Genomic DNA, 19,855 nt, shown 5'->3' with positions numbered 1-19,855 from the left:
ATTCACCGCTCCTGGAGGCCATTTTCCCCTCCTTTTCGTTGCCCTTGTTGTTGTAGCCTCGCTGTGGTCATCATTATTACCATTGTTGATGTTGTTTGTTGTTGGACAGGACAGAGAGAAATGGAGAGAGGAGGGGAAGACAGAGAGGGGGAGAGAAAGATAGACACCTACAGACCTGCTTCACTGCCCGTGAAGCCACTCCACTGCAGGTGGGGAGCCGGGGGCTCGTACCGGGATCCTTACGCTGGTCCTTGCGCTTTGCGCCATGTGCGCTTAACCCACTGCGCCACCGCCCGACCCCCTTACAACCTTTTCTTAAAAAAAAGTTCTATTATTTTTATTTATTTATTAGGTAGAGACAGCTGGGAAGGGGGTTGTTGGTATTCTTCATAGTGGTTTGGTCCCCTTCCCCCCCATCTCTAGTTGATTGTGGTTTAGTCCTGCTAGTTTGGCGGGCTCGCTTGTCCCCGCCCCAGAAAGGAACCCCTACAGAGTTCCAGAGTGACAGAGTTCGAGAGTTCTTGGCACCACCGCGGGGGAAGGAGGCAGGAGAGTTCTGTTTGGTGATTAGTTTGGGTTAGTTTATGAATCGTTGTTCCTGAATAAAGAAATACAGCTTCCCTGCCTAGCTGTGTGTCTCTGGTCATCTCTGTTACCCGCCCGTGAAGCTAGCCCAGCCAGCTGGAGCCTCCGAAAATAAACAACGGGGTGATAAGGAGATAGACAGAGACACCTGCAGCACTATTTTACCACTTGCTAAGCTTTCCTCCTACAGGTGGGGACTGGAGTCTTGAACCCGGGTTCTTGAGCATTGTTAAATGTGTACTCAACCAGGTGCACCACCACCTGGCCCCTACAGCCTTCATAATCCAAGTATACAGAAACCTCAGAGATTAGTGTCCACATCACCATCTTCACCACCATCCATGGTACTCCCATGTACTTTTGGAGTTGGAACACAGATCCTTCACAAAAGAGGGGAATGGTAACCCAGGGAGCACGGTGTGTGTTGTCCTGTTTGTTTAACTCCCTCTCCAAAGAGCTGGTCCACAGTGTCACATGCTCATGGAAGCCCCAGTGTCCTCACGGTCAATGCTGATAGTTACGGCGGTGCCCAAGAACTCTCTGGAAGACACAGCGTGCTGTGCTTGCTGTGTTGCAGGTACCAGCTCAACCTCTTCGCAAGGATGTGCCTGGACCGCCAGTACCTGGCCATCAACCAGATCTCCACACAGCTGTCAGTGGACCTGATCCTGCGCTGCGTGTCTGATGAGAGCCTGCCCTTTGACCTGCGTGCCTCCTTCTGCCGCCTCATGCTGCACATGCACGTGGACAGAGACCCCCAGGAGTCTGTGGTGCCTGTCCGATATGCCCGACTGTGGACTGAGATCCCCACCAAGATCACCATACACGAGTAGGGCTGGCTGGTGATGTGTCTGGGGGTGTGAGACTCAGTGCAGAGTTCTCAGTTGGGGGCTTCAGTTGAGAAATTAAATGCATGGATTCAGCATGTTAATCTTCCAGATGCACACCAGGCAGCCTTATTTGGGGCAGTAATAGAGCCCACCTGGACAGTGCCCCTGCTTTGCTAGGCACGCACCCCAGGTTCCAGCCTGGCCCCTGCTGCACCTGAAGAAGCTTCAGTGCTCTGGTGTCTTTTCGTCCTGTCACTCTCTTTCTTGCTGAAAAAGCCCTGTTGGAGCAGTGAAGCCGCAGTCATCATCATCATCTTATTAATTTATCCTAGTAGTACTGGAAATGAACTGAGGGCCACCCATGTCTGAAGTTTTTATTATTATTACTATTACTATTATTATCTTATTGCCACCAGGGTTCAATACAAGCACTAGCAATTCACTGCTCTAAGTGAACATTTTTCCATCTTTTTTTTTTTTTTTTTTTAAATTTGATAGGACAGCGAAAAACAGGGTAGGTAGGGAGTGGGGGCTTAAACCTGGGTCCTTGTGCATGGTAATGTGTGTGCACTCAGTGCAGTGCACCACCACCCAGGCCCCCCCTTAAGTTTTTTTTTTTTTTAATTTACTATTTGTTAATTTGATAGGACAGGGAAATTGAGAGGGGGAGGGGAGATAGGTAGAGTGAAACACCTGCAGCACAGCTTCATTGCTTGTGAAGTTTTTCTCTGCAGATGGGGATTTTGAACCTGAACCTAGGTCCTGCCACATGGTAACGAGCTCAACCAGGTGTGCCTCTGCCTGGCCCCAGTTTTTTTTTATATTCTTTATTTCTTTGGCGGGGGGCACATAGTGAGATAGAGAAACAGAGGAGAGGGAACAGAGAGAAGGGGATACACCATAGCAAAACTCCGCTACTCATGTTGCTCTCATATACTGTTGGGGCTGGGACACAGATCTCGCACACAGCAAGGCATATACTCTACCCTTTGAGCTATATCCTGGCCCAGAAGATACTTCTTTCTTGGAGAGTAAAAACCTTGCTCTTTGATAATCAAAACATTTTCCTAGAAAGCAGAGTCAAAAGTGAATGCTGTAGGGGGAGAGAGCATAGTGGTTATTACAAGGAGACTCTCATGTTTGAGACTCCCAAGTTCCAGGCTTAATCCCCTGTACCTCTTCCTGTAAGCTAGAACTGAACAAACAGTTTTGGCAAAACAACAACAACAATAATAAGTAAAATAAAATGGAAAAAAAAAGAAATGAAAAATAAATTGAGTGCTTTAGATGATATTTCACACCAGCCCTATTTTACAGATGAGGGCAAAAGAAAGGTCTGTGAACTGACCCCCCAGACATGCAAAGCCAGGAGGCTAGTCTTTGCACTTTGTGATATGATTACAATTGAACTCACTCTCCTATCCCTGCAGATATGACTCTATCACAGACTCCTCCAGAAACGACATGAAGAGGAAATTCGCACTGACGATGGAGTTTGTGGAAGAGTACTTGAAAGAAGTTGTAAACCAGCCCTTCCCTTTCGGGGATAAAGAGAAAAACAAGCTGACATTCGAGGTATTTGTTTCTGAAAGGATTCATCCATTCATGGAGCTGCTCAGCTTTTCCTCTCAAAAACCAACCATGTTGAGCATAAAGGTCTCTTTCCTGCGAGCAGGATGTTTTGGTGTTTGGGCCAGTAAGTTCATGCAGGTGTGATTCTCCTCTGTTGTTGATTGAGACCAGGACTTCAAAGTCTGTTTGTTTTTTCTTGCTTCAAGAGCTTCAGTAGGGCTTCTTACCTGCATGATCAAACCTCTCCCAGCAGACTTCTATTTTCTCCTAGATAGAGAGTGAAAGGCAGAGGGGGTACGCTCTTCTGGGTGAACCATCTCCCACCCCCCCAACCTCCCCCCAAGTATATATTGCTTGGACTAGTCTGTTAATGGCAGTTTTCCTGCACTTTAAAAAAATATTATTGATTTGTGTAAACTTTATTGCATTTGGTGAACAAAAGTAGTTTCTCATAGTTTGTGTTACAATGCCTTTTCTCCATCTCCACAGACGTGCTTCTGTGCTGGCTATTGACACGTCTTGTTCTCATCACTTGACCTTCGGTTGGCAAGGTCCTTATGACAGGGTGTCTGGGTTCCCACAGAGCCAGTGAGTGAGGTGGGAGCTCTTATCTTCTCTTAGCTGATCTTAAAAGTGACGTCATTCCACTGGCAGTCAGTGTCCTTAGTGCCACGTATAAGGAGACCACAAATGCACTAACCTCATCATGGAAGCTGACTCTTATACCTCATATAACTTGTGGCATCCAGAAGAACACAGCTATAGAAGGGACAAACATGCCTGGATACATTTCATGGATAATATCCTGCATGTAAAAGAATCACAAAGTTTAGAGATACCTGGACTGATTTAGATAATAATCATTTAAAAAAAAAAGCCCACTATTTCCATTCCTAATATTTTTCTTCATTGCTTCCATCCTTTCCTCCTCCCATTTTCTCCTCAGGTGGTCCACTTGGCTCGGAACCTTATATACTTTGGGTTCTACAGCTTTAGTGAGCTCCTCAGGCTCACGAGGACACTGCTAGCCATCCTTGATATTGTACAGGTCCCCATATCATCGTATTTGGAGAGACTGAGCAAATTTCAAGATGGAGGTAAGACTGTTTGGGGAAAAGCTGTCACCTGATTGGTTGAGCTTGAGACGAGCTGAGAATTCAGCTCATGCTTGCTGAGATGTGTACACTAGGTGGGACCTTGCCACAGGCTGAGGGTGAAAGCCTGCTTCTCTGTTTTACCACAGAAGCTTCCAGAGATACATCAATAGATGTCATACACTGCCCAGGCTTTAATATTTTAGGAAAATTCACACTGAGCTTAGAATTTTGGTTCATAATTTTTTTTTAAGTTTCTAAATTTTGTTACTGTGCTGTGCTTATGTGAGAGAATGTACTTTGTTTCCTCTCAAATGTTGCTGACGAATTGAAGGTTAAAGGGTCATGATTTCTGGGACTCTTAAATTTTTCAGGAAAGATAGAAGATATACATGCCATGAGAATGGGAGAGGAGCAAATGTAGCAAACTTTGTGACTCTAACACGGCAGGGCAGAGGGTGCTGTAGCATCTCCATATGATTTTGGTAGCTCTTCCCATAAACTTGAAAGTACTTCAAAACAGATAAGTTTGTGACTGCAGTTATTTGCACAATAGGAAAATGATATATTGAATATAAAATCAAGAAGCTGCACTATCAGAGCTGAGTCCTGTTACACTGTTCCTAACAGAAATACTTCTGAACCTTATACATTCTTAACAAAAGAAGCAGAAGGGAGACTCCCAGTGTGCAGACACAGTTGTGAGGCCTGGGGAAATTGTCACTGAGAATCTGGATGAGAGTGGTTGATGGCAGGGAGGGAGTCCCAGCTTAGGGGATAGCCAGGAAAGACAGGAGTATATTTTCAGGGACAAAAACAGGCATTCCAGAACTGATGCTGGACATGTCCAGTGTGCCTCCATCTTGGCTCATCCATATCTGCTGATCTGCATTTATTTTCCTATATTATTTCATTTCATATCACTATCACCTTATTAGAGGGGGTGGTTAATGGTTTATAGTAAGCTTAATGGCACATGGGTATAATTTCTTACTTCTTCGTGACGGGTGTCTGCAAAGATTCTGACTATGTCCTCTCCTCGTTAGAACTCAGCAAACTAAGCGAAAACAAAACAGACAAGTGCTATTTTAATGAGACTTTATTTCTTCCTAGACGCCATTTGCAAAGCAGACCTTTATCAAAAGAGCAAGTGACTTTATAAACATGGGTTCTGGGTAAGCCCTCTTACTCTTAAATAAGCACCGAGCACTTTGCTTTCTCATCCCACTCCTGGGGCATGGTGTGGGACAGAACCTGGCCAAGACTCTGGCTGTTCTTACTGCTCATTATGTCTGCCTGGGCACCATCAGGGATGGAGGTTCAGGGAGGGAATGGGGAAGAGAGGCTGGGAAGCGTAGGCTGCCAGCTCTGCAGGCGCCAGTCTGGATGGGTGTGCACAGGCCAGCCTGTGGGTTCTGGGAAGAGCTGTACCTTATGAGCTTAGGGGCCAATGACCCTAATTGGAGGCTCTGGGCTGCTTGGGAAGGGGCAATTCAGAAGCTTTCCCCTTGGGGTTCCTCGGCCCATGGCCTGCTCCTGTGTGCCTGTGTACCCTCTTGCTAGAGCTGGGGAGGGGGTTGCTGAACCACAGCTCCTGGACTGTGACACCCTCCACCCCCAACAGAAATTTCCTCTCACTGGCCAGTTCAGCAGAAATTGTTCCACTCAGAAGCAGCTTTTCATTTCTGTGCCCTCAAGGGGGCCTGTTCTGAAAATGAGGCTCTCACTTAAGTGGAGACACAGGAAGCTGGGCTGCTTGGGCCCTTGGGGTCTGAAACTAGAAGCTTCCCCACTCTTAGTTCCACCCCTTTCACTGGCTGGGAATGCACTTCAGAAATGAACGATTGTTTTCAAACAAATGCATTCCCTCCCAGCAGGCTGTGTTGTTGAGTCAATTTGCTTTGGCTAATACCTGTCATTTGCTCTCTGGGACATCAAACACACTGGCACCACTTGGAGTGATTGGTCTTTTAGGTGGAAGAATTATGCCAAGCAGTGCTCTTCTTTATCATGTACAGAAGCTAAAAGCAAATGCAGATGCGGGCTGGCCAAGGAATGTTTACAATATGCTTCCAGAAGCTCCTTCCATCAAACACGCTCCAGAGTTCTGCTCTTTATGTTGGCTAAGGGGCAGGCTACCTCTGGGTTTCTACTGCTGATAAGTAAGAAGGCTGTCTAGAGCAGAACAGGTCTGTATTGTCTCACTAAATAGAGTCCCACTATTTTCTGAACTTGCACAACCCCGCGTGATCACTTGGGCAGAGTGCCGCATTCGACACAGTCTGGAAATGGTTTGAGTCGACTTGGTTATTTAGTTATTCTGTCAATATGCTTCCACTTATCTCTCTGTTGTTTGAAGGAAATCTGGGTTTCAAATTTAAACCTCCAGCATGGAGCAATAAAGTCTCAATTATTGAGCAAATTTAGATCTAGTTATAGACCTGGCCACCCCTGTCATTTCCTCTCAGAGCCATTCCCCCCACCTCCATCCCCCTGGACTCCCCACAACTTGAACTGTCAGCATGGTAGAAATCGAAAAGGCCACACAAGAACTGGATTGTTTATGATGATCTTCCATCGTGTTTCTTTTTTCCTCAACTCAAAAATTCTTGGGAGTTCCTGTGGTTGAGCCTTGAGATGGAGGCCTGTTCCAGTCAGTAACTGGATCATCGGTTGTGTTGGTGTGCAGGTTTTAAAGCTGAACGGGGGGCAGGTCCTGGGAAAACGTTGACAGAGAATCTCATTCCCTTTCAAGGATTTCTTTCTTTTTTTACATATTTATTTTCCCTTTTGTTGCCCTTGTCTTTTATTGTCATCCTTGTTATTGTTGTTACTGCTGTTGTTGTTCAATAGGACAGAGAGAAATGGAGAGAGGCGGGGAAGACGGGGAGAGGAAGATAGACACCTGCAGACCAGCTTCACTGCTTGTGAAGCGGCCCCCCTGCAGGTGGAGAGCCGGGGGCTGGAAACAGGATCCTTATGCCAGTCCTTGCGCCATGTGTGCTTAACCTGCTGCGCTACCGCCCAACTCCCAGGATTTCTTTTCCTTTGAGGTTTCAGGCTTGGAGTCCAAGTGCCATTGGTCTGAGAGACTAAGGTAGTGGTGACCTTGCCAGTCTGAAATGATCCCCTTGCCCTTCTGGGTGACTTGCATCCAGCAGGCACACTGAAGGGTGGTGAGGAGGCATTTGAACACTGTAGGCAGATGTGGAGATTGTGCGCACATATGTCCAAAGTGTGCGGGCCTATTCCTGCAAGAGCATCCCTCGTCCCAGGCAAAAAGCCTGCTACTTCTTGGCTTCATCATCTTCTTATCTTACACTTTTCTGTGATCCACCTTGAAAAAGCTCCCCCACCCACTCTAATAGCACAGTTGCTGTTAGAAGGGACAAGGGGCAAGAAGATAGGAGGTAGAGCCAGACTTTTTTTTTTTTTTTTTTAAATACTCTTACACAGGTAGGCAGGGGTGAAAATATCAACAGACAAAACAATCTGGCAGAAAGTCGTTTTCCCCCTTAACAGAGTGAAGTTCATCTCAATGCGATCTTTACAGTCTCTTGTGAGTTCAGAAGGGCGGCTTGTGGATGATGGGTGTGTAATTCTCATTCGCTCGTGGGAAGGCTTTCTTTGTAACATGCCAGCCCACATGCCCCTTTAACAAATAGCCGTGAAGCTGATTGGAGATGGCTTTTGGAAAGAGAGCAGCTGGAATGCCTTGAAACCAGAAGTCTTGGCTTCCTCTAGAATATTCCGTGTTCTACCAGAAAAACCAGCTGACAGGCTGGCCAGAAAGATAGGCTTACCCTGGGAGGGAGACAGAGATGGAGAGGGGCATGAAGAGTTGTCTGTGCAACGCCATAGTGAAGGCAGTGCCATGCTGAGAACCATCCTCCTGTGTCCCTCCAGCCCCAGAGCTCTCTTTATATCGAGGCCTCTGTGGAGAACTGAAGCTCACCTTAGAGTTCACAGTTCGCAAGGCTGGTGTGCAGGAAGGGAGAGGCCACCATGACAGTTTGGCTCTCTTTGACTACACTCTCCCAGCTCCACTCTGTCAGGCTCTCTCTCCTTTCTCTAGCCTTCTGTCATCCTCTCTGCCTCCCTCAGTGTCTGCCTTGCCTCAGACATGACATCTTGGCTCTACCCAGTGTAGAATGTCTTGGACACTGGCATTTCTTTCTTACCTGTTGAGATGTTTGTAAGTTTTAGAAAATGGGCTTGTGGAACTGATGGGTTTCCTATTGCCTCTAGCCTTGGTCTTCCAGTCTTCTCTCTATCCAGAGGGCCTCAAATACATGGTTCATACCACATTAAAAAATACAATGAAGCACATACATAAAGTAGGCAAAGCATTACTGTGCTTTCTAGCTGAGGGAAACGTTTAGAATAGGGTTGCTAATTATAGGGGGGGCTTTGGATGCTTCCATAGAATTTTTAAAGAGTTACTTATCAGAGGGAGCGGAGATACCAAGACTAGAGCACTAAGCTTGGGGCGTCAGGTGGTACAAGTCCTGTGCTCTACTGCTTCATTCTCTCCCGGCTCCTATATTTCTAGTTACTAGGTCTATGTATCTAGCACAATAAATACCATGGTTACAATTTTGCCTGGGAAACCACCTCTTCTGGGGTACTTTGTCTGTGACCACACAGCTACAATTTTTGTGGTGACAGCAGTTTCAAATTCAGGCTCCTTTTGTGGCTCCTTCTTAAAACAGCAACAGCCAAACTACAGTTGCGGAGTTGACTTCCTCCTGCACTCACTATACCCCTTTCTGTCTAGATGATAATCACCCAGTCAACTCCCCTCTGCAGAGATGGTTTTCTACATTTCCTAAGCAAGCCTCCAAGTTTCCCGAGAAAACTTAGTCCCAAATAGCAGGTGCTAATGAGTTGTAACCTGAAGTGACTTGACAGGCCAGAGTGAAAAGAAAAAACTCTTAACCCCAAGTTACCTTTTCTCCAAGGTTGTCTCGAGTCAGAGACGGTGCCAGTCACAAGTCTCAGAGTTTTCCTGCTTACTCTGAACAGTGCAGCCCAAGGGTCCCTCCTTCCTACTCATGCTGTCTCACTAGCTTTGTCATCCCCAAAAAACCAGATTCCTTTAGCTGGGCCCAAGAACCTTTGTAATGTGTTCCAGCTCTGTCTGGCTCTTTCTCCCATAATTCCGAATGGTGTTATCCTTCTCAACGTGGTTGCTGTACAAACTACTTCTAGCTCATGTGTTTAACTTATTTATTCACTTATTTTACTAGAGCACTGCTCAGCTCTAGATTATGATGGTATGGGAAATTGAACCTGAGTCTTGGGAGCCTCAGGCATAAGAGGCTCTTTGCATAACCATTATGCTATCTACCTCCCCACCCCTACCCCTAGCTCATGTATTTTATGACTTGCTTATATCATCAGGGTCTTTGACTGCCTTTAACATCAATCTATCTACATGCATTTGAAAGACATACGTGTTTATCTTACCTCTTTTGTCTCTCCTTATGTCTCTCTCTCTCTTAGCAAGTTTCCAAACAGCCTTATTGTGATTCTTAGAGATAATAAGATGCTAACAAAGATTAAGATTTAGTGACTGAGTGAACCAAAGTAGGGTGGAAAATCATAAGAGTAAAACATGTCTCTGATTTTACAGCTTACTTGTTTCATGCTTAATACTCTTATTATCTGCATACTTGGCTTCTAGTAATAGGGAGTGAATGAAATGCATCTGATTAATATATGTAAAGTCCATACTTGTATTTGAATGATAGAAATATTTTCTAAATCATTACGTCTCAAATACATGCTTGTTTGTCCTTTATTTTTAATGAACTTTTAGTTACTTTCCAGACTTTGAAAGATTGCGACATCAACCCCCCGAATGTTATTTCATGTGGAAACACTTTCTGCCATTGTTACAGCAGTGTTGTTTTGTTGTTGTTGTTGTTGTTTTGTGTGTGTGTGTGTGTGATTAATATGTTTAACATAGTATTTCAGGGAAGGTATGTATCTGACTTGTCATCTTAACAGACTTATGAGCTCCAGACTGGTATCTGATGATAAATTTCAGAAGGACTCAGAGGGCTGCTGCTTACATACCTTACAGTACTGAGTCACACAGTAACTCCATGCCCAATAGTTCTCTCAGTCAGAGGTTACCGTGCAGCATAGAGAGGGACTGCAGGAGCTAACTACACACTATAAACTTCAGGCCTGCATGCCACAGCCATTCCAAATTGTCACCTAGCTGTTTCTTGAAATTTTACTGCATGAAAGGCATGTCTCATCTCTAGCATTTCTAGTTGTTCTTTCTTTTAGGCTGCCCTAAATTTACCTCTCTCTCATCTGCAACAGGCTGCCCCACTTTCCTTCCCTGGGATCACTTTGAAGCCTCCTATCACTTCCAGATCACTTCTTTTTTTTTTTTTTTTTCCTCCAGGGTTATTGCTGGGCTCGGTGCCTGCACCATGAATCCACTGCTCCTGGAGGCCATTTTTTCCCCTTTTTTGTTGCCCTAGTTGTTGCAGCCTCGTTGCAGTTATTATTGCCATTGTTGACGTTGCTTTGTTGTTGGATAGGACAGAGAGAAATGGAGAGAGGAGGAGAAGACAGAAAGAGGGGAGAGAAAGATAGACACCTGCAGACTTGCTTCACCGCCCGTGAAGTGACTCCCCTGCAGGTGGGGAGCCGGGGGCTCGAACCGGGATCCTTACGCCGTTCCCTGCGCTTTGCGCCACACGCGCTTAACCCACTGCGCCACCGCCCGACTCCCATCCAGATCACTTCTTACAGTATTTGATAATGGCCAGCGTGTCCCTGAGAATGTCCTGTCTGCTTGGTCACTTGCTTCTCCTGTAACAGTCCCTCTTAAGATTTGTATGCTGGTGGTTGCTGGCTTGACAGCACAGAGTTAAGGGTGGTTCTTTTCTCCTGAATCCAAACCCTTTACTTTTGTAAATGAAAATGAGTGATTTGGGGTAATGATGAGATTACCTTCATTATTATTTATCATTATTATTATTATTGTTAGTAGTAGTGGCAGTGACAGTGGCAGTAATAGCAGCAGCATTTTACTCAGAGCCCAGCTTAGCTCTGGTTTATGGTGGTGCATGGAATTGAACCTGGGACCTCAGAGCCTCAGGTATGAAGATCTTTTTGCACAGTGATTATGCTGTCTCCTCAGCCTACCATCACACTGATTAATTTCTCCTCTACCTGAACACAACTCCAGTTGTAGTCTGTGTTATAGTGTGTTTTTGCGGGCTGATGCTACATCATCCCTGTGGACCTGTATATTCCAGTGTGTGTGTGTGTGTGTGTGTGTGTGTGTGTGTGTGTGTGTGTGTGTGTGTGTGTGTATGGTGTGATTGATGGGGAGGGAGGTTCTTCTAGGGAGTGCTGAGGGGGATGTCAGGAGGATTGAGTTTCCCATGCAAAAGAGTTCGCTGGGGTGCTGTGGGTGTTTGGCATGGATGGCATGCCCTTGTCAAAACTGCTGATGCTGTTGTTTAAGATCCACATGTGTCACTGTACTTAAATTATACTTCAATTTTAGAATTAGTATGTAAATGCATTTATTCCCTAGATCACCGGCTGTTAAGATTTAAAGATCAGGGGGCCAGGTGGTGCACAGTGGGTTAAGCACACTGGCACAAAGTACAAGGACTGGTTTAAGGATCCTGGTTCCAGCCCCCAACTCCCCACCTGTAGGGGAGTCGCTTCACAAGCGGTGAAGCAGGTCTGCAGGTGTCTATCTTTCTCTCCCCCTCTCTGTCTTCTCTTCCTCTCTCCATTTCTCTCTCTCCTATCCAACAACAACAGCTATAACAACAACAATAAAAACAGCAAGGGCAACAGAAATGGGAAAAAATGGCCTTCAGGAGCAGAGGATTTGTGGTGCAGGCACCAAGCCCCAGCAATAACCCTAGAGGCAAAAAAAAAAAAAAAAGGATTTAAAGATCAGTCTTGCCAATTAAATTCTCGAGGTTTGGGATACTGAATCATCATTAGCAGACACTTGACAGTGATAGGATCTAACATAAGCTGTGGATAATGCAGTTTCTAGTGGAGGGAATGGGGACACAGAACACTAGTGGTGGGAAAGGGGTGTGATTACACCCCTGTTACCTTTTAATTTCATAAATCAGTATTAAACCGCTATAGATTCCTATCACTGCAGCACTGTTTGGTGCAAATTGCCTTTTCAATTCATCTTTGAACAGTGCTCCATTAGGATTTAGGACAGGAACAATTTTCGTCTGCACAGTCTACTTGATATTCATAGAATAACATTACTATTATTTGTGTTACTTGTTTTCAGCAGGTTCTGTTTAGTTCTTTTTCTAAGGTCATGGAAACTGGGCATCTGTAAATGGGTTATGGAGGCATCATGTCCAGTGAGTGTTTATTTAGAATACAGAAAATCAGGTGTCATATTATCTATTTGTTCAGTGAGTACTCTTTCTAACCATTCTTCTGAAAGGCCACCCCTTTCAGAGGGGGATATTGTGTCATCTCCATTATGAGTGTAAGTGGTTGGGAGCTCTGATTATCTGTACTTCAGCAAGGTGGTGACCTCATAGTCACTCTGCTAGAACAGAATGGAATGGCGAAGAGTTCTTTTTCAGAGGTGGAGTGAAAGTCTCCATTTCTCATGTGGAAATAATACCTTACCATTATGTGGAGCTTTTTGTCCTTCATGATTTTTTAAAATTTTATTTTATTTTCATTCTTGCATATTGTCTGATTTTATCCTCACAAGAAATTAGTACTTAGTTTTACTAGGGAGAGGATGAAAGATCACAGTTCTGAAGCTTCCTGAACTACTGTTGGGGCCGTGCTCAAAGCTGAATTGCAGCCCTGGCAAGGCAGTGTTCTATCCAAGTGAGCTATTTTGCTAGCCCATTATCTTTCTAGGATTAAGATTCTGAACAGAAGTGCCTGTGTCTGCATGACTCCACTCTTCCCAGTGACCACCCATCCTCCCTTCTGCCTTTGCTCCTTCCTTCCTTTGATGAAGGTAAGAGGTGGAGAGATACCTATAATGCAGCTCCACCTCTCTTGAAGAAGCCTCTTCCCACCCCTTAGCTGTCACTGGGGACTGGGGTCTTGAACACAGGCCCTCACACTTACTAATGTTTACACACACTATGAGGTGAGCTGCCACCACCCCTTTCACTGCCCTTGTGCAATTTTAATTAGAAGGTTTTCTTTCTGCATTTGGCAGATTTTTCAAGGCCTGGTTTGAAGTCTCTGGAAACTTTAGGTGATGATCTACCAGTGGGATAAAACTCAGGTTGGCAGGTCACCTTGAGCTGACCTGCATGTGAAACTCTCTCACTCTCTTGACTGGATGGACCCCCCCCCCCCACTACCACCACAACTGTTCTGCTCTGAAGGGCTTATGTGACCTTGCACAGTACAGGGATGTCTCTACTCTTACTGAAAGGTGATCGATCGGATGCTTGCCCTTATCCCACCAGCATCTATGTCATCAACTTTTTTTTTCTTTTTAATAAACACCTTAAGTGTTATACATTATTTATGATTTTTGAAAATAATTAGAATATTTAGGGAAGTCTAAAGCAAGTAAGACTTCTCCTTGATGAAGGTAGTCTCTCCAGTCTAATGAGTTCCAGTTTTTTTTTTTTATCCAGATCTTACAAAAATGTCATTCTCACTTTTAATAATTTCTGTGTCCATTGAATCTTTTTATTAGTGTATAACTCCTGTGTCCCTTGATTATTATTTTTTTTGAATTTTTTATCATATTGATTTAAAATTGGTCTCTAAATGTACTGAATCCTAGGAGTGTAGTTTCACCACTCTGTGTAAGTATTTGTACTACTCACCACACCCACCAAAGTCTCTGTGGGCCCCCCCCCCCATATTCAGTTCAGTACTATGTGAACATTAAACAAATGACACTGGGACTAACAGGTGGCTTATGTGGTAGGCACACCTACCACCCTGTGCATGGACCTGGGCTTGAGACTTGGGCAACTACGTGGGAGCTCCTTAGATGGGGAAGCTCCATGAGGATGGGTGGTGCATGGGTGGGGAGTATCCAGCTTGTGTGTCCTCTGTCAAGGCATTTAGAGCTTTTCCCCAAGCAACACAAAGTGTTATTTTAAGTTATACACAAATGATGTTATAAATGTCCAAATGGACCTTGACAGAAAAAAAAAATCCCCACTTCTGATCTAGAGGAAAGAAAAATAAAATGGCTACTGGGAACAATGAAGTCCTATAGGCAGTTAGCCCCAGTGATAACTCCTGTGGCCCAAAGAGTAGACAAAATGCCATTGCAACATTCAGAACACAATGGAAGGAACCACAGGTGACCATACTGACATTGACTGGATGACTTCTCCATGCCAGACATTATTCTAGGCTTTGAACAAGAAGCCAAGAAGAATCTGTTTGCATGGTGGGTTTTTTTAAATTGCTTTTATTTTTTTATTATTGATTTACAAAATTATAATACAATAGGGGTCTAATTTCACATTGTTTCCACCACCAGAGTGCTGTGTCCTCATTCCATCCATTAGAAACTATAGTAGTTCTCCCAAGGTCACAGAGAGAGGTTGACTATTCTTTCTTTTTTTTCTTTCTTTTCTTTTTTTTTTTTTTTTTCTTTGCTGCCAGGGTTATTGCTGTGGCTCAGTGCCTGCACTAAGAATCCACTGCTCCAGGGGTGGGGCGGTAGCTTAACAACGACAGCAATAGTAACAACAATAAGGGCAACAATAAGGGAAAAAAATAGCCTCCAGGAGTAGTGGATTCATAGTGCAGACACTTGTGAGCTCCAGCAATAACCCTGGAGGGAAAAAAAAAAGAAAAGAAAAGAAAAGAGAATCCACTGTTCCTGGCAACCATTTATTTTTCTATTGCTGTTATTGGATAGGACAGAGAGAAATCAAGAGAGGAGGGTAAGACAAAGAGTGGGAAAGAAAGATAGGCACCTGTAGACCTGCTTCACTACTTGTGAGGCGACCCCCCTGCAGGTGGGGAGCTGGTGGCTCAAGCTGGGACCCTTGTGTGGGTCTTTGTGCTTCACACTATGTGCTTAACTTGGTGCGCTACCTGGTGCGCCTGGCCCACAACTGTTATTTCTGTGTCTGCCTGCCTGCCCACCTGCCTGCCTGTCTGTCTGTCTATGTATTTGTGTATCTATCTACCTATGTATCCATCTGCTTTGCCCAATTTTTCTGTGGTCCTGCCTTCTCTTCCTTTATGAGTCATACCTACATGTATTACTACTTCTTAGTATCCTTTCTTTTTTCTTTTCTTTTTTTTTTAAATCTGTTTTTTGGGGCCAGATGGTAGTGTATTGGGTTAAGTGTAAATAGTGTGAAGCATGAGGACTGATGCAAAGATCCAGGTTCAAGCCCCCAGCTCCCTACCTGTAGGTGAGGCTGCTTAACAAGTGGTGAAATAGGTCTGCAGGTGTCTATCTTTCTCTCCCCCTCTGTCTCCCCCTATTTGTTTCTCTCTGTCCTGTCCAGCAACAGCAATAACAGCAGCAACAACAGCAATGGAAGAAGGATGACCACCAGGAGTAGTGGATTTGTACTGCAGGCACCAAGTTCCAGTGATAACCTTTGAGGCCAAAAAGAAAAAAAATCTATTTTTATTTACTTATTATTGGATAGAAACAGAGAGAAATTGAGAGGGAAGGGGTGAAAGAAAGAGAGAGACAGAGAGACACTTGCAGCTCTGCTTTAACCCCTGAGGCTTTCTCCCTGCAGGCAGGGACCAGGACCTTGAACCCAGGTCCTTGTGCACTTAATGTGTACACTTAACCAGTTACACCAGCACCTTGCCCCTGCTTTTTTTTCTTCTCTTTCAAGATTCTGATGGAACTGGGGTTCAGAGCCCTGTGGTCATCTTCCCCTAACATTCCCCTTTTGGAGTATGGACAAAAACTCTTTCTGGAGTGCAGAAGGTGGGGGTTCTGGTTTCTGTAATTACTTCTCCACTGGACATGGGCATTGACAGGTGGATCCACATCCCCAGCCTGTTTCTGTCTTTCCCTAGCGGGGCAGGGCTCTGGGGGAGGTGAGGCTCTAGAATATATAATAGTGAGGTTGTCTGCCCAGGGAAGTCAGGATGGAATCATGACAGCGTCTGCAACTTGGTGGCTGCGGCTTAGTCTCTGAAGAAATTCTAGCTGTATTTTGTTGTTTTCAGGAGGCTTTTTTTTTTTTTTTTAGTTTGTTAGAGAAGTACAAAATGGTTTCTACTCCACATCACCACGTCTCTCTGAATGGCTTTTGAATTTTTTTTTCTTTTTGAGGTGGTTCTAGCATAAGCACACAGACAAATTCAAGTTACAGTGGAAGGGTGGCTAATGCTGTGATTGGAATGTAAAGAAGGTGCAGGACCTTGAGTGAGGGTACTTGCTCAGAGTCCAGAAACCAGAAAGAGTGGGAGGGAGGGTGCCAAGTCACTCCCCCAGGGGAAGCAGGTTCCAGCACAGAGCTTGTAAGGCCTCTAGAATCTCCCAAATCCTGGCCTTTCACTGGGAATTGGATGCCCTGGTTATGTAATATCTTCTGGGGGCCTTAAACACGATTCTTCTCTTCATCCCCGTGGGGTCCCTATTAATTATTCTGCTTGCGTCACCAGCCTCATTAAGGTGTGATCTTCAGCGAAAGTTTTTGTTTTCCACACCTACAAAAAAGGCATTTTATAAGCCAGGCTGTCCACCACTGGGAGGAAGCACTGCTCCAGGGAATGTTGAGATCGAGTTCCTGTGTGTAGGCTGTTTCCAGCAAGTGGAGGCTTGTGAGGGACTGCTGAGCAGGAAGGGAGGGTAGGGGGTGGGAGAAGTCTTCCTGAGTCATGCTTTCCTGGTTTAACATCACCCTGCTGCAGAGGAATTACAGCAGTAGCAGATGCTGCTATTCAAACCAACTAGGAAAGTGTGTCTCAGGCAAAGAAGAATGGCTCTTGGATTATGCATTTTTTTTAACTCCTCTTGTTATGAAACATAGCTAACTTTAGTAATCGCTGGGTAATTAAATAGCTAGGAGCACATCCAGCTTTCTGTGAACAAATTGCCGAGAACACACCTTCTCTAGTCAAATGTCTCTGTTACCTTTTATAACTACCCAGAAGATTCCGGAAATGTCCATCCAGAATCTAAACAATCAAATAACACACATTCTTATATTTGTCCTTATGTATGTATGTGAGAACAAGCCTCTCTGATAGAATGAGATAGTAGATGAAGAAAGATCACCTTATATGTTATATGAAATAGCACCAGACGGTAGGTGAATTCCAGAAGAGGAAGATCTTGCTAAATTTATTACACCTCGTAGAAATCTTTGTGGCCATTCATGATTGTTGAGCCCCAGAAGTGAAATGACTTCTGAGTAGGGCACAATTAAATCATATTCAGCACAGCCTTAGTGTTAAGGAGCTTCTTTATTGCTTTGCACTCCTCTGAGCCATCAGGGAAGCAAAGCAGTACACCCCCAGAGCTTGCTCCCACACCGTTCCTGATGTGCGTCTGCTGCACCTGCCTGGATCTTGATGGCATTCGCATTCATGAACATCACACGTGCAGACACAGAATGAACCAAACCCGAGAAGTCCATCCACTTTTGCTTCTGATCTCACCTAACAAAAGGTAGCTCTCAGTACTCATAGTGCATGAATCAAAGTTCTGCCTGCTGGACTAATATAAAATCCATAGAAAAGATGAGTTTCTAAGGGATTGGTTTCTCAAGAGTATTTTTATTAAAAGGCACTCGCTCATGCCCTCAATACTTTAGTGCTAGCAATTCAGTATGGACCAGAAGTGAAATAGTAGACACTTTCTCTTTTGTTATTGAGGGCTGACTACTTCTGACTTAACAGTTTAGCATTAGAAAATATTTGAGGGCAGGGGTAGATAGCATAATGGTTATGCAAAGAGACTTAAATGCCCGAGGCTTCAAAGTCCCAGGTTCAATCCCCTGTGCCACTGTAAGCCAGAGCTGAGCAGTGCTCTGGTAAAAAAGAAAATATTTGAAGATATTTCATGGGAAAAGTGGTTACTTGGAGCTTCACACACCAGTGATTTATGTTGGATCTGTGTTTTTCAAGCAGTAATATTTCACAGTTCTGACCAGCAAAATAGCTCACCTGGCAGAGTGTCTGTTTTGTAATACTTATGACCCGTGTTTGAGCTAGAGCTCCACCACACTGCGGGGAGCTTCAGTGCTCTGGTGTCTTCCCCTCCTTCATCCCCCATATCTTTCTTCCTTTTATTTGGGAGTTAGTAGTTTACAGTACAATTGTTGACACATGGCTAAACTTTCTCATCTCAGCCCACCATGATAAGTGTCTGCGAAGCACTGTCACCCCCAGCCTAGGGCCTTTCCTGCCATCATGCACCAGGACCCCAACCCATCCCCTCCTTGCCTTCCCCAGTCTTTTCTTTGGTGCAGTCACTTCATCTTGGATGTCTCTCTCTTTCTGTTTGGAAAAGTCAGGTCAGGGCAGCAAAGTCCCTGTGATGACCAAAAAATAAATAAAAAGTTTCTCAATCCAAGCACTTCTCATCACCCTTTAGCAGCTGGAGGGAACAGAGCATCCTTTCAGCTGAAACCCTCCACGCTGGCCATACATGGAGATGTTGGGACGGTTTTGTGGCAGCCACGTGCCGCAGGCATCTCAGGCTGTGGTTCCTCTGGAATGAGTGAGCACACACACACACCCTCATTCTTTTTTGCTGGCATTCTGTGGTCCCTGCTGTTTGGGCTCTGGGCTCTCACTGTTCATTTCTTGGTGACAGGAGCTCCATTGCATCTGGGCTAAGTTTCTGTGCAGTTATCACTTGGGTCGAGTGGGAATTCATTGTGCACGTCTGAATAAGACACTGGCCTGGCGGGAGCCAAGGCTTTGTGTGGGTGGGACTCAGGGCCAGAGGACCTGAGGGTGGTGAGAGAGTCTCGCTTGGAAAACCACACATACTGTACTAGATCTGAGACCTGGGGCCACACGCTAGTGGACTGAGCCCAAAGTACTGCCAGATGTGCATCCCTGCGGTCCAGGGAGTGCACGTGGGGACCTTGGAAGCTCTTACAGGCTGAGGCTGTGTGGAAAACTCAGACAGTGAGGCATTCTGCCTGGAGCTGACTCTGGAAAGAAATAATAATAACAAGACCATTTCTTTTATTTATTGATTGATTTAAAAAAGGAGACATTAACAAAACCATAGGATAAGAGGGGTACAACTCCACACAGTTCCCACTACCAGAACTCCATATCCCATCCCCTCCCCTGGTAGCTTTCCTATTCTTTATCTCTCTGGGAGTATGGACCCAAGGTCATTGTGGGATGCAGAAGGTGGAAGGTCTGACTTCTGTAATTGCTTCCCCGCTGAACAAGGGCGTTGACAGGTCGATCCATACTCCCAGCCTGCCTTTCTCTTTCCCTAGTAAGATGGAGCTCTGGGGAAGCGGAGCTCCAGGACACATTGGTGAGGTCATCTGTCCAGGGAAGTCTGGTCGGCATCATGCTGGCATCTGGAACCTGGTGGCTGAAAAGAGAGTTAACATACAAAGCCAAACAAATTGTTGAATAATAATGGTCCTAAAGGCTGGAATAGTGCAGATGAAGTGTTGTGGGGTACTCATGCAGACTATTGTGTACTTTTGCTTTCAGGTATATATTTTGCCCTAGTTTATGGATATGTGTGAACATATGCTCTATCTCATGGGACCTAGTCTATATCTAGGTTTTGGGACTTTGTTAGGAAGTGAACCTCCTGGAATAGAATCAGAGGATACTATGAAA

General features: G+C 44.9%; 1 protein-coding gene across 3 annotated transcripts in view; it reads left to right on the top strand.

Moving 5' to 3' along the window:
* The window catches only part of ITPR2 (inositol 1,4,5-trisphosphate receptor type 2), a 380,387-nt gene that overhangs the window by 157,288 nt on the left and 203,244 nt on the right, over positions 1-19,855 (top strand). For all 3 annotated transcript variants that reach the window (XM_007517924.3, XM_060194552.1, XM_060194551.1), the window contains 3 exons: positions 1,163-1,414; positions 2,846-2,990; positions 3,934-4,084. In XM_007517924.3, the coding sequence (XP_007517986.1) occupies positions 1,163-1,414; positions 2,846-2,990; positions 3,934-4,084 (548 nt within the window). The remainder of the gene's footprint in view (positions 1-1,162; positions 1,415-2,845; positions 2,991-3,933; positions 4,085-19,855) is intronic.

This window comes from Erinaceus europaeus, chromosome 7 (assembly GCF_950295315.1).
Source record: "Erinaceus europaeus chromosome 7, mEriEur2.1, whole genome shotgun sequence".
Lineage (NCBI taxonomy): Eukaryota > Metazoa > Chordata > Mammalia > Eulipotyphla > Erinaceidae > Erinaceus > Erinaceus europaeus.
Note: the sequence above shows the minus strand (reverse complement) of the source record. Positions and strands in the feature narration are given on the sequence as shown.